Source organism: Lycorma delicatula, chromosome 1, assembly GCF_047948215.1.
Source record: "Lycorma delicatula isolate Av1 chromosome 1, ASM4794821v1, whole genome shotgun sequence".
Lineage (NCBI taxonomy): Eukaryota > Metazoa > Arthropoda > Insecta > Hemiptera > Fulgoridae > Lycorma > Lycorma delicatula.
The window spans coordinates 289,925,188-289,937,817 of record NC_134455.1 but is presented as its reverse complement, the minus strand read 5'-3'; the positions used below and the strand labels follow the sequence as shown (position 1 = coordinate 289,937,817).

The 12,630-nt window shown below is 32.8% G+C and overlaps 1 protein-coding gene across 2 annotated transcripts in view; it reads right to left on the bottom strand.

The window, feature by feature from the left end:
• LOC142332656 (spondin-1-like) overlaps window positions 1-12,630 on the bottom strand; it is a 59,795-nt gene that overhangs the window by 12,184 nt on the left and 34,981 nt on the right. For both annotated transcript variants that reach the window (XM_075379267.1, XM_075379269.1), the window contains 2 exons: window positions 5,861-6,089; window positions 2,401-2,572 (listed from right to left, as the gene is read on the bottom strand). In XM_075379267.1, coding sequence (XP_075235382.1) covers window positions 2,401-2,572; window positions 5,861-6,089 — 401 coding nt within the window. The remainder of the gene's footprint in view (window positions 1-2,400; window positions 2,573-5,860; window positions 6,090-12,630) is intronic.

Genomic DNA, 12,630 nt, shown 5'->3' with positions numbered 1-12,630 from the left:
TAAAGAGATATTATTGAGATTGTATAAAGCATTGGTTCAATCTAAACTAGACTACGGATGTATCGTATATTCATCCGCTAGAAAGTCGCATTTAAGAAAGTTAGACGTATTTCATAATAGCGAATAAGATATGCAACAGGCCCTTTCCGCACAAGTCCGGCGAATAGCCTAATGTCCGAAGCCGGAATAATGCCACTACATTATAGAAGAGAGATCCTTTTGTTAAGATATGCAGCAAATGCATGGGCTTTCCCTGCTCATATAAATAATAAATTGTTTACGAATCATCCTATGGTTGCAGTATATGAACATCGTGCTACCCATTCCAGACCAGCCGGAATTAGGTACCACGAATTAAGAAGAGAATACGAAATTGCTATACCAGAGACACTAGCAATTTCCACAAGAGAAATACCGCCATGGCTCTTGCCAGCGGTAAATGCTAGGTTGGATCTCTCTCAGGGAGAAATAAAAAAGAAACCAGCAGTTATCATCCAACAGGAATTTTTGGCAACCGTCTGTAGTTACGAAGAACATATTAGAATTTATACTGACGGTTCTAAAACCGAACATGGTGTTGGATGCTCCATATATATAAATGGAGAAGCCTATTTTTGGAAACTGCCAGATATGGGCAGTGTCTACATGGCAGAACTTACTGCCATTCAGGAAGCTCTTCGATACATAGAACATTATTGCGAAGAGAGAGTGCTAATATGTTCCGATTCTCTTAGTGCACTTATTGCAATTCGGAACAAGAACATTAAGGATGTCCTAATTGCAAACATCCTATCCATTTTATACGTTCTAAATCAACGAGGATAGCGATGCGTATTTGTATGGACTCCAGGGCATGCTGGTATTACAGGTAATGAAAGTGCAGACGAAGCTGCCAGAAAGGCAACAGTCTGCGATAATTTGGATGCATTTCCTGTAAGAGTGGCAGACGTTAAAAACCGTCTAACTAACATAATAAGAAACAAATGGAGTACTGATTGGAGGAGATTAAATACCAAATTAAACTCGGTAAAAACTTCTCCATATAAATGGAAAAGCGACGTGAAGTTGACTCGCTGTGAACAAGTACCTGTGACCAGACTTAGAATCGGTCACACGCGATTAACAAATTCACATTTGTTAACCGGCGAAGAGAGACCAATGTGCGGTATTTGTAATAAAACACTGACAATCAAGCATCTAATAGAAGAGTGTACAATATATAAGGATCTCAGAAAGAGGTTCCGTCTAAGAAATGACATTACTGCTGATCTGGATAATGGAAATGAAGAAAAAATACTTGGTTTTTTGCACGCCAGTGGACTTCTTAGAAGTCTGTAAAAGTTTGAAAATTTTAAAGCTGTGTTAGAGAATCTCTAAGATGTAAATTTTATATGTATGGGAGTCTCGAAGGTTGGCACGTGTAGTGACGGGAGGTAGCCCTCTTGCTTAGGCCACCCTGGCTCATCTGCATTCAAGAGCAGTGAGTCGGAGTGGGTCCAATGATGGCATGGGGGACCCTCAAGGGTGGACTGAGGGCGCGAGGCTATGGGTGGGCGTGGTGCATGCCTGTAGCCTGTTCATAAGGAGGAGTAACTGCCACGGCACCCTGCCGCGACTGATATACTGCTCAACGGCGGTTTCTGGTCGCCTCGAGGGTGCTTAAACAAATTATAAACGAGACAGGTGGAAGAAGAAGGAAATGGTGTGGCATGACTTACAATTTTTAACTATATTTTCTTTGAGTTTTTAACTCAAATTTTAATTTTGGGGCCCTTTACACCCCTTATGCGTTGTATCTGTCTTTGTCGTTTTGTGTCTTATTGTTTTTATGAAGTTTATGTTTTTAAATAAAATGTAAGGGCCCTTTACACCCTTACATATGACGATCCTGATGGTGATACTAATTTCTTTCTAAGAACTTGACGAGGGCTAATGACCTTAGTAGTCGATGCCCGTAAAAATAAAAATAAAAATAAAAAATAAAAATAATAATAATAATAATAATAATAATAATAATAATAGGGAGGAAATGCAGCGAAAATAAAAAAAACCCCTGAAAAATTTTCTTTTGCTTTCCATCTTCTCTAATAACTTACGCGTTATAAATCCCATTATTACTGTTTAGAAGTTTGATGTAGACTAGCTCATACAAATTAATCTTGACCATCTTGTCCAACATTCTGAACAAATCCAATATCATAGTTACCATTTCTGAGACAATATCATTAGTTAGACCTCTGTGATCAAAGTAAACTTGTAAATACAGATATTCAATCAAACTGTACATTTAATTGAATTTGAACCTACATCACAAACCGTCACTACCAATGACAAAGTAAAACAGTTTTACTTTTTCATTTTACAATTAAAACTTATAATAATATTATTGATAATACATACGGGCATGTTGGCACATCTGCAACGCACATTTCCTTTGATATTAGCTGTCTACTACAATTTGCTTGTTTTGCAATATTACTTTTGGTATAACTCCTTTGTCTCATACGCAATCCTTTACCACATGAAACACTACAAGCAGTCCAAGCAGAATATTCAGTGACAGAACATTCACCTACATTAATAAAAATTTAAGTAAAATATACAGATCACTTAAAATTAAAAAAGAGAAAAATGGGTTTAAAAATTATCTAAACACTACAAAAAAAATATCAATGTTACAGTAGATAAGGAACATCATAAGTAAATCATTTTAATTATTAAATAAGAGGAAATTATTAATGTAATTTATTATAAAAAAATTAAAATATCTTCTTCAGTCAAACCAGATAAGTTGTCTTACCACACTAATTTTATTTTTTTAATTTTACAATAATTTTCTCAAAAATTACTGGACACAGTTCCCTTAATTTAAAATCAAAGAATTTCAATATGATTTCACTTTATCTTGTAGCAGTTACTGTGAGAAGTTTTCATAAGCTATAACTCTAAAACAAAGTATTTCCAAACTCATGTTTCTATGAACTTCTTTCTTTATTTTCGCTTAGAGAATATATCTGGAAATTCTTTCTTATTTTTAGTAATTAACTGTTAGAAACAATAGTTCAGTCACACTGTTGTTGTTTATATTCATTCATTTATAATGAGTATTACAATTCTTGATCCCGACAATTGTGAAATACGAGGAGTAATCTGATCTTTGATGGAAAAAAATTCACATGAAAATTTGTGATGCTTATGGGCCTAAATTATGAATGATGCTAAAACAAGATGGTGGTGCCATTTATTTTGAGAAGGGCGAACAAATGTTCAAGATGAACATGTAGAGGCCAACCATTGATGATAAGATTATTTGACTGAAAGATTTGACGAAACAATTTTAGAACTGACAGTTCACCTTGTGATGTTTTGACTGAAATGATGACTGATGTCTTTACAATAAAGTTTTGACTGAAAATTCTCCTATAAAAAATTGTGAACCAAAGATGATGGTAACCTACACACTCAAGGAAAAACATCTTGCTGCAGCGCTTGAATTTTAACAGGGTATTTGAAAATGAAGATGATGAATTTTTTATCACATAATCAGAGATGAAACCTGGATTTCTTATTTGAACATTGAGAAAAGCAGCAGTCAATGCAACAGCGTCATTCATCATCTCCTAGACCAAACAAGAACATTCAGAAAGAAGCTTATGGCTACTATTTTTTTGACAAAAAGAGTGTGTTTCTTGTCCCGAAGGTACCAATCGAAGACCTACTGTGAATGCCGATATGTAATGTGAAAGGCCTTGGGAGATCTATAAAAAATGATGTGGGATGCTGTCCTTCAGGATTTTGTTCTTACATGACAATACCTGGCCACATGCAGCATAATAAAATCAGATATTAAGGCAATAGAAAAATCTTCAAAAATCCACTCTGTAGCCCTGACTTAGTTCTCAGCGATTATTTTGTTTCTTCACCTTAAACAGTGGCTGCATCACAAAGGACAATAGCAACAAATGGAAAATGATGTGGTTTAATGGCATACTACATGGTTCCTGGCGACTGAATTTCTTGAAGAAAGAATGAAGAAATTAGTGAAATGCTGTGATAAATGTGTTCAAGTTGAAGGCTGCTATCTAGAGTAGTAAATAAGTTTTTTTATGCATACATAATAAAATTTGTCCATATTTTGTTTTAAATTTTATTTTCATTTCAAAAATTACTTTGACAGCTCACCTCTAATAACAAATTTCAATGGTGAGCAAGAGTATTGTGCCGATAGTAAGAGGCCTGAAGTAGTCCAAATGATAGCATAAATAGTTGTAGCTGTCTTGAAAGATGGAAGGCCAGTTGGATACTGTGAAATAACTGAGGTGTTTACTTTTGACAAAAGTGCTGTCTAGTCTAATTATTAATGAATGAAATCTACCACCTTAGAAAATAGCTTCAGAAATTACTGAAGATAGTAATAGTTCATTTTGAAGAAAATAAGCTTTGGCATGGTAAGTATTTCAGGATCACAACAATTATACAGAACTGGGCCAATCCAGTCCTTTCCTGTGTGGAAAGTGTATTTAGAAATCATGGAATTCAGGTGTACAGCTGTAGAATTCTGTACAAAAACTACCCGAGTTTGTGGTGTTATGGATTGCACTTGTGTGAATAGTAGTAGCCCTTTTTGCTTGCGGTAAGCAGAATTTACTTTCAATCCAGGCTGGGTTGGTTACTGCTTGGGCCAGCTTGTGTTTCTAACTAACTTTATGGGTGATGTGGCATCTTGCCCTTTACCATTACATGTCAGACCTAGAAAACTCAATGATGGCTCCTGACAATATCAGGACTCTGTGGTTGGTTGCTCATTAGTGGGGTTATCTGCAGTCAAATAGATACACTAGGCCATGAATCCTCATGTCCAAAGCCACTAGTAAGTTCCAAACCAGGCCCATCACCAACAAATATCTTAGAATTGCTAATTCTCATCTAAAGCATAGAGTACTGATTCATATGTCCTTGATTGGCATGCTAAGTGTGTATTAGACTGATTAATAACTATGATGCCAATGGATGAATAACACTAAATCTTTTTCCAAAACCTATAACAATAAATGGGTAGCAGGGGAGCAACTAGCTACTTACCAATGTGACTGCTGGTGCTATATATGTCAGATTTTGCACTTCCAGAAAGAATGAGTGATTGCATACTAAAGTACCACTAAAACAATATGCTCAACCATTCACCCCTTTCATTTAGTACTCACTATCATTCAAACGATTTAGAAAAATTGCTTGATATCTATTTCAAAAAAACTGATGAGCTCTAATTTTAAAGTTTCAGGGCCAAACAAATATTGCCTAAACACATTTTTATAGTTGTAAATATATTAGAAAAATTATTTATATAATTTCATTCTGATTTTCCCTTTTTAAATTTTTATTCAATCCTTTTCTTATTTAATTTGTATACACACACCATTATTAAACTGTTAAACAACAGTTAAAAATATTTTAAGTAATTTTCTAAATTACTTGTATGAGTAATATACATTATATCCTTCAGTCCATACACATAATAAAGAATTTAAAGCAGCTCATTATCTTTTATGTTGCTAATTATAATTTTTCTTCATGTGTAAGCATAATCATCCTTAGTCAAAGTTATCAACATATGTTATTTATAAATCAACTATAAATCTGACAAACTAACCCACTGACTAAGGTCATGCTGCTCTTTTACGTAATATATTTGTATTACTCTAATTTAAAATAAGTGATACACCCCTATGGAAGTCAACTAATTTACCAAAAACTATTAGGTAAAGAGTAAGAAACATAAAAAGGAAAAGAGTTTTTTTTTTTATTATTTATTTTATTCTTTAATGTAAATACTTAAATAATGGTAAAATGAAATACTTACTTCTGTCGGAATCTTCATCATTATCAGCAATTGATATTTCTTGCAGTAGCTCATCTTCAGTTTTGGCATCACAAGATTTTGGAATGACTTTTGAACGATGAAGATACAGTCGAGCCAGTGGTTTCATCTGATGTCCACTTGGATCATAAAATGGTGCCCTTGGATCTTCAGGATAAAAACTTGTAATTTTTCTGATGGGTTCTCGAGGGACTGTTGGTGAATTTGCTGACTATGAAATAAATAATATTGTATAATGATTTCTAATAACACTGATAAACATAATTTTTGTTTCCTAACATGCTATACATGATTTTAATGTTTTTTGATGCTGAAAACGAATATGAACACAGAATCTTTCTATCACCCACCAATTTTGAAAAAATTATAAATTTTAAAGGATTTTTCATTTTTCAACAAATAGTTAGCATTTTAAGCTTCTATATTGTATTTTGTTAGCTCATTTTTTATTGTTTAACTTTAACATATTATGACATCATATCTAACACTGAAGAGTGAGCCTTCATGGACAAGTTAATCATGTCTGTGCAGGTCAAAATTTGTAGCTGAAAACACAGCTGTGTTGTTTGTATTAAGCACTGGATTTAGGAATTAATTAATTTTGTTTAATCTTATTGCTGTCTTAAATTTTTTAACAGTGCAGTGTCATAATGCCTCGAAATGGTGTAAATGAAGTGGATCCTTTAGTTATGTATGTGGTGAGTTTACTGCAAAATGAAATAGAAAAAACATTACACCTTTAATTAAAAAAGCATATCATTTGTACTTTCAGTGTAAAATTGGTGATCAGGATAAGACGTGGGCTTCTCATATAGTATGCACTAATTATTCTGTGTATTTAAGAGGATTGCTGAAAGGTAAACGAAAAGGCTTTGCCATTTGGTGTAACTATGGATCCTGTAACCGATTGTTACTTTTGTTTAACAAGTATGTCTGGAATTTCTAAAAAATCTAAACTTACTGTAAAATATCATTCCAGTTCTTGAGTCACCTGTGAATGTATGTTTTGAAAGCAGCGATGAAGAATCAGGCAGTACTGAAGAAGAAAACAATGATTTTGATTTGAATTATCTTCCAATAAGCCACATCTTATACCACAAGGTGAATTAAATGACTTGGTTAGGGATTTAAATTTATCAAAAAATCAAGCTGAACTGTGTTATGATCAAGATTGCAAGCTTGGAATTTATTTTTAAAAAATACAAAAATTTTGAGCTTTCGAAGCCTACAAAAAGAACTTTCTCACTACTTTACTGATGAAAATAATTTGGTTTATTGCAGAAATATTGTTGAGCTTATGTTGCACTTAGGACAAGTTCATAAACCTGAGGACTGGTGCCTTTTCATAGATTTGTCCACGTATAGTTTAAAAGTAGTTTTACTACACAATGGTAACAAATATCCTTCACTTATCCTTCACCAGTCACTTATGGTATTAATTTGAAAGAGATATACGATGTGATGAAAGACATGCTAGAAAAAATAAATTATAAAAACATAGCTGGAACTTATGTGGTGATTTGAAAGTTATAGCTATTTTGTTAGGCATGCAGTTAGGCTATAATAAATACATGTGTTTTCTTTGCGAATGGGACACCTGAACTAGGGATGAACATTATGTTACCAGAAGAAATGATACAACTGCACTCCAAATGGGAAAAATATTATTCATGAGCCCTTAGTTGAAAAAAATATTCTTAACCCCTCTCCATATCAAACTAGGACTAATGAAAATTTTGTAAAAGCAATGAAGAATATCCTTCTTCATTTTTTTGTCTCAGATTTTTGTACATCAGGCAGAAATTTCTGTATGTAAGTGAAGGATAAAATAAAGAAGGAATATTTTTTGGTGGTCCTCAAATAAGAGAGTTGGTCAAAGTTGATGTATTTAACTCAATGTTAAATAATGTACAAAGTGCAGCTTGGGCTTCATTTAAAGACGTTTACAAAAGTTTTCTTGGCAAACAAAAATCTAACAATTACCACAATACTGTTAATCAACCTCTTAATTCATACAATATGTCATGGGACACAATATGTAATGTGTATGGGACACAATATGTCTTTGAAAATACATTTTTTGCCACTCTCATCTGGATTTTTTCCTGGACAGCCTTGGAAATGTAAATGATGAACATGGTGAATGTTTCCACCAAGACATTTTGGTGATGGAAAGACACTATAAAGGGAAATGGAATACTAACATGCTAGCCGATTACTGTTGGACATTAATCAGGGATGTGTCGGAGGCTATTTATAAAAGGAAAGAATCAGCTAAATCATTTTAACACAGGTATGGGCCATGCAAAATTATACATTTTACAGATTTTAACTATATTTTTCCTTAATTGTTATCCAATGAGCTAAATAGGTTTTCATATCAATGTGATAAATACTCTGATGGTAAGTGATATTTGCAAATGTGTAAATGATAATCATTAGTTTCAGAGAAAGTAAGAATAACTAGTGATGTTGTAACCAAGTTCAAGAATTCAAGATTCTTTACATGCATTATAACTATAAACAAAGGCTGGAACAGATAGTGAAAGCAATAAATTAATGTACTCATTTCACATAAATATAAAAAAAAATAATTTATTAAATTATTTTTGTACATGTTCATGTACATTAAGGTAGATTTCAGAACATTCCTGCATTGGTGCTCTTTCTTCTTTAATCCTGTTCATTATCCCTCACTTTATCCATCTACCTTACTTTTTCCATTCTTCCACCATTTCCACATATCAAAATATTCAATCCAGTCCAGTCCCTCTCTCTTCCTCACTGTCCAAGCTTCACTCGCATATGAGACACTCCATACATACCATTTAGCTAACCTTTTCCTTGACTCTTAGTCCAGACTTTTACCATATAGTGATTACTTCTTCTTACTGAAAGCTTCCTTCACTATTACTATTCTTTCTTCTACTTCCAATTTGCTCTTGCAGACCTCTGTCAATACAGTCCACAAATATCTGCAATCTCTATTCCTCCTTCACTTATTCTTATCACTAACTCTCCTTTTTTTGTTTACTTCCATCACTTTACTTTTCCTATATTTATTTTTATTCCATATTCTTTCATTCCTTCCTTCAGGACTATTAACAATATTTGAAGCATATACGTGCCATCAACTACAATTATCATATTATCAGCAAACCTTAAGTATTTTATTTTTTATCCACGCATGCTTTTTATCCATGCATGCATTTTTCTCTTAAGAGAAAAAAGCATGCTTCATGCTTCCCTAACACCTTGTCACTCATATTTTTTTCAAACTAATTGTATGACATCCTAAAGGATATGATTACACAACATTAGAATGGATTTGTGAGGCACAACTGAAAATTATAAACCAATTTCATACGCAAAAAGTAAAAACATCTATATAAAAGGAAGAGGTAAAGTATCTTATTTATCTAAAAAAATATTTAGAGATAAGTTGAAAAGTGTTTTTATAAATAACCAGCAAAATTAGGTATTCCTCATTTCTAATTTGCATCCATTGGTTTTAACCATATTGATTAATTATACAGTTCAGAATACATCTTGAAGAGTGCTTTTGTACAATGATCATCCCAAAATTGTGCTGTTCATTGATTATTTGGAAAAGATTGAAGTTAAAGAATTTCGGTTATTCAGTAGCTTGCAAGCATTATTTGTATACAGTACATTCATCCAGTATTTTTTGATGGCTGTAATTAATAAGACATAACATCTTAACTTATCAGAAACACCGCCACCCATTAGGAAGATAGAAGCTGTAAAGGAAAAGTTTTTTTACCTTAATTTAGGGTATGTTTTCTGGCAACTATATCATGCTGAAATTGTAAGCAATAGAAAATGGAAGAAGTGAATGGTACAAATAGCAAGATATTAATCTCCTTATATGAATATTCTTTAAGAATATCAGATGGTTACCATCTGAGCACTGTTAGAAAGTCTACTTAAACATAAAGTCTCCATCTTTTGGATCTTTCCACAATTATACCAAATTTCAAATGTATTTAGGTTTTCAATAATTTACTTTCTGTGTTCATTGATTAAAAGGAAATGACAATGTTTATACCAAAAAAATGTGGTAGAGCACCATCTTTTTAAAAACTGAAGCCTGCAGAATCTGATGCACAGCAAGATCATGTCAAGGTACATGTGTCCTGTCACAGTGGGCTCCATGAAAAAAGTACTGATGACACCATTTTTGTGCAGTCCTAACAAGACATTGACTTTTGGTATGTCCCTTTCATTTTCAATTACTGCATGGGTGTTTTCAGTACCAAAAATTTGACAATTAATCTGTTAATTTTCCACACATATCCGTTAACTTTCCCGCACATATGAAAGTTTGCCACATCTCTAAATAACAATGTATAGAGATAATTAGGATTGTTTTCGACATGTTACATTATCTGTGCAGCAAACTGATATTGCAGGCATCGATCATTTTGTATGCTCGCAAATACAGCTGCTTATGAACGATGTTGTGAGCAGTGAAACAAGGAATTAACAGTTCATAACTAGCCCGCCTAGAAATTGACTTTCCAGGACTACAGTGAATGCATTGTGTAACGATCCACATTCTCGTCATTAACTATATACTTTTGGATGCTTTCCAGTTTGTGAAACCAAGCTTCTACTCTCTCTGAAAGTCATATCCCACTGATGAACAGACTTGGATGTAGGAGGATTGATATTCCATTCAGTCCATACCAGCTGTTTAACAATTTTAACTGATTGAAATTTCACTAACCAAAGCGAGCATTGAGCCTTCTGTTGTGAGGTCCACATCTCGAGTGACTACAGTTATATTGCAAGTCAGTTTGCATGGGCATGCATATTCTGCTGAACTTGAGAGTATACAGAACAAATCTTTTTGATATTTCCTGTCAATTGAGTTTAAAAGAATATGATGACCAGTTTAGTTTAGTTAGTACAGGCCCTTGGTTACCTTTAGCCCAAACACTCTGTATGTAAAACACCAGAGGAACAAAATTGTCAAATCAGAACGGCTTTCTTTAGAGTAATTATGTTCACTACACAACCAGTCTGATCAACAGAGTAAAGTAATCACTTGCAAAGTTAAATATCATCCATAATAGATGAGCTCTATATTTTAATACTGAGCACAATCCAACAATAAAACATTCAATTCGTTAAAGAAATCAATAAAAAAATCACTTAATTCCTCGTTATCCCTAGTAAGCCTGGTCCAGGTGCTTTTTTGAAGAATGGCTGTACTACTTTGAGTGATTTGTATTTCATGCCATTTTACCTACAAATATTTGGTTAAGATACCTAATAAATAGATTAAAATGCTATTGAGAAAAAAAGAGCTGAGTGTTCCTTATACTGTCTCTCAATATACATGTACTGATCTGAATAACATTTTTATTCAGCTTATAGCAAGTAGAATTATCTTCATTATATATATATATTTTTTTCTTAATATTTACACAGTTTGTAAATATTATCATTGTTGGTTATTATTATTTTTTTTATGTGATGTTAAAAATATATCTTGAATGAATAGATATTATAAATGAGCAAGTTTTAGAATAAATATAATGAAGGTATGAACTTATGCAGAGGTAAATTTTACATTACTCAAAATGTAAGATGGCAAGAGTGTATTCAAGATTAGCTGCATATCTGTTGAAAATAATCCTTGATCTTGATTACTGTTGTAATACCCATTATTTTGTGTTATAAAGATGAGTGTATTTCATACTGGAATATTAATTTCACTATTATGGGAATGTACAGGATTCCTAGTCTGGGGTTTACAGGAGTTTACACCATCACTGTTAACAGTGGAAGTTCTTGAGGGCATGAAACAATGTTTAACTTGGTTACCCATACAAGCTCTTAATAAGATATCTTAGAAATTGGAAATTAAATTCTGAACAGCTACTACTTTCAAGCCTACAAAAAAATTTTAAACTGCATGCTTACTGCATCAAAAGATTCTAACCATGAAAAATATCAACAGCATTTTTGTAATTTCAATGTTTTGCTAATGTAAATGGGATTGAGGTCTGGATCATGTTTATTTTAATAATGAAGCTTAGTTTCATCTGGGTGGTTACGGGTGCAGTCAAAATAGCCAAGTATGAAGCAGTGAGAATCTGTATACTTTTCACAAACTATTATATAAACATAAAATTATTGTTGGATATGCAACATACTCTGGACTTCTGGCACTCAAGAAGACAAGAGGACCTTTCTTTAAAAAAATTAAGTTGGTGCATTTATCATGATTTAATCCAACAATTCACTCAAACATTAGAAGAAAAAAATGACACTGATAATTTCAGCCACCTGCGGCTACCTGCCACACTGTTAATGAACTTACAGTAATAATGTAAAACTTTTTTTGATGATCACTTGATCTAAAAACACTTGTGGCTGTGAGATCTGACCTTTATACCAGATTTTTTTCCTTTTATGATATTTAAAAAAAATTTGTTTACTGTTTAAATAAATTAAAAACAAGTAACACATCCTGCATCCAAATTTTCAACTTCTGAGAAAAAATAATTCAAACACACATTATCAAAATTCCAGTGCTTTCTTTCTGAAACCTTCAATTTCATATCATTATATATATATATATGTCGGAGAGGCGAGGAGATTTGTCAGGGATTCAACGTTTTGTGTTTCACTCATTTTTATTATTACAAGTGGAGAATATATAAGATTATAATAAAGTTCAATTAATAAAAATGAGTAGATAACTCGTACAATGAAATAAT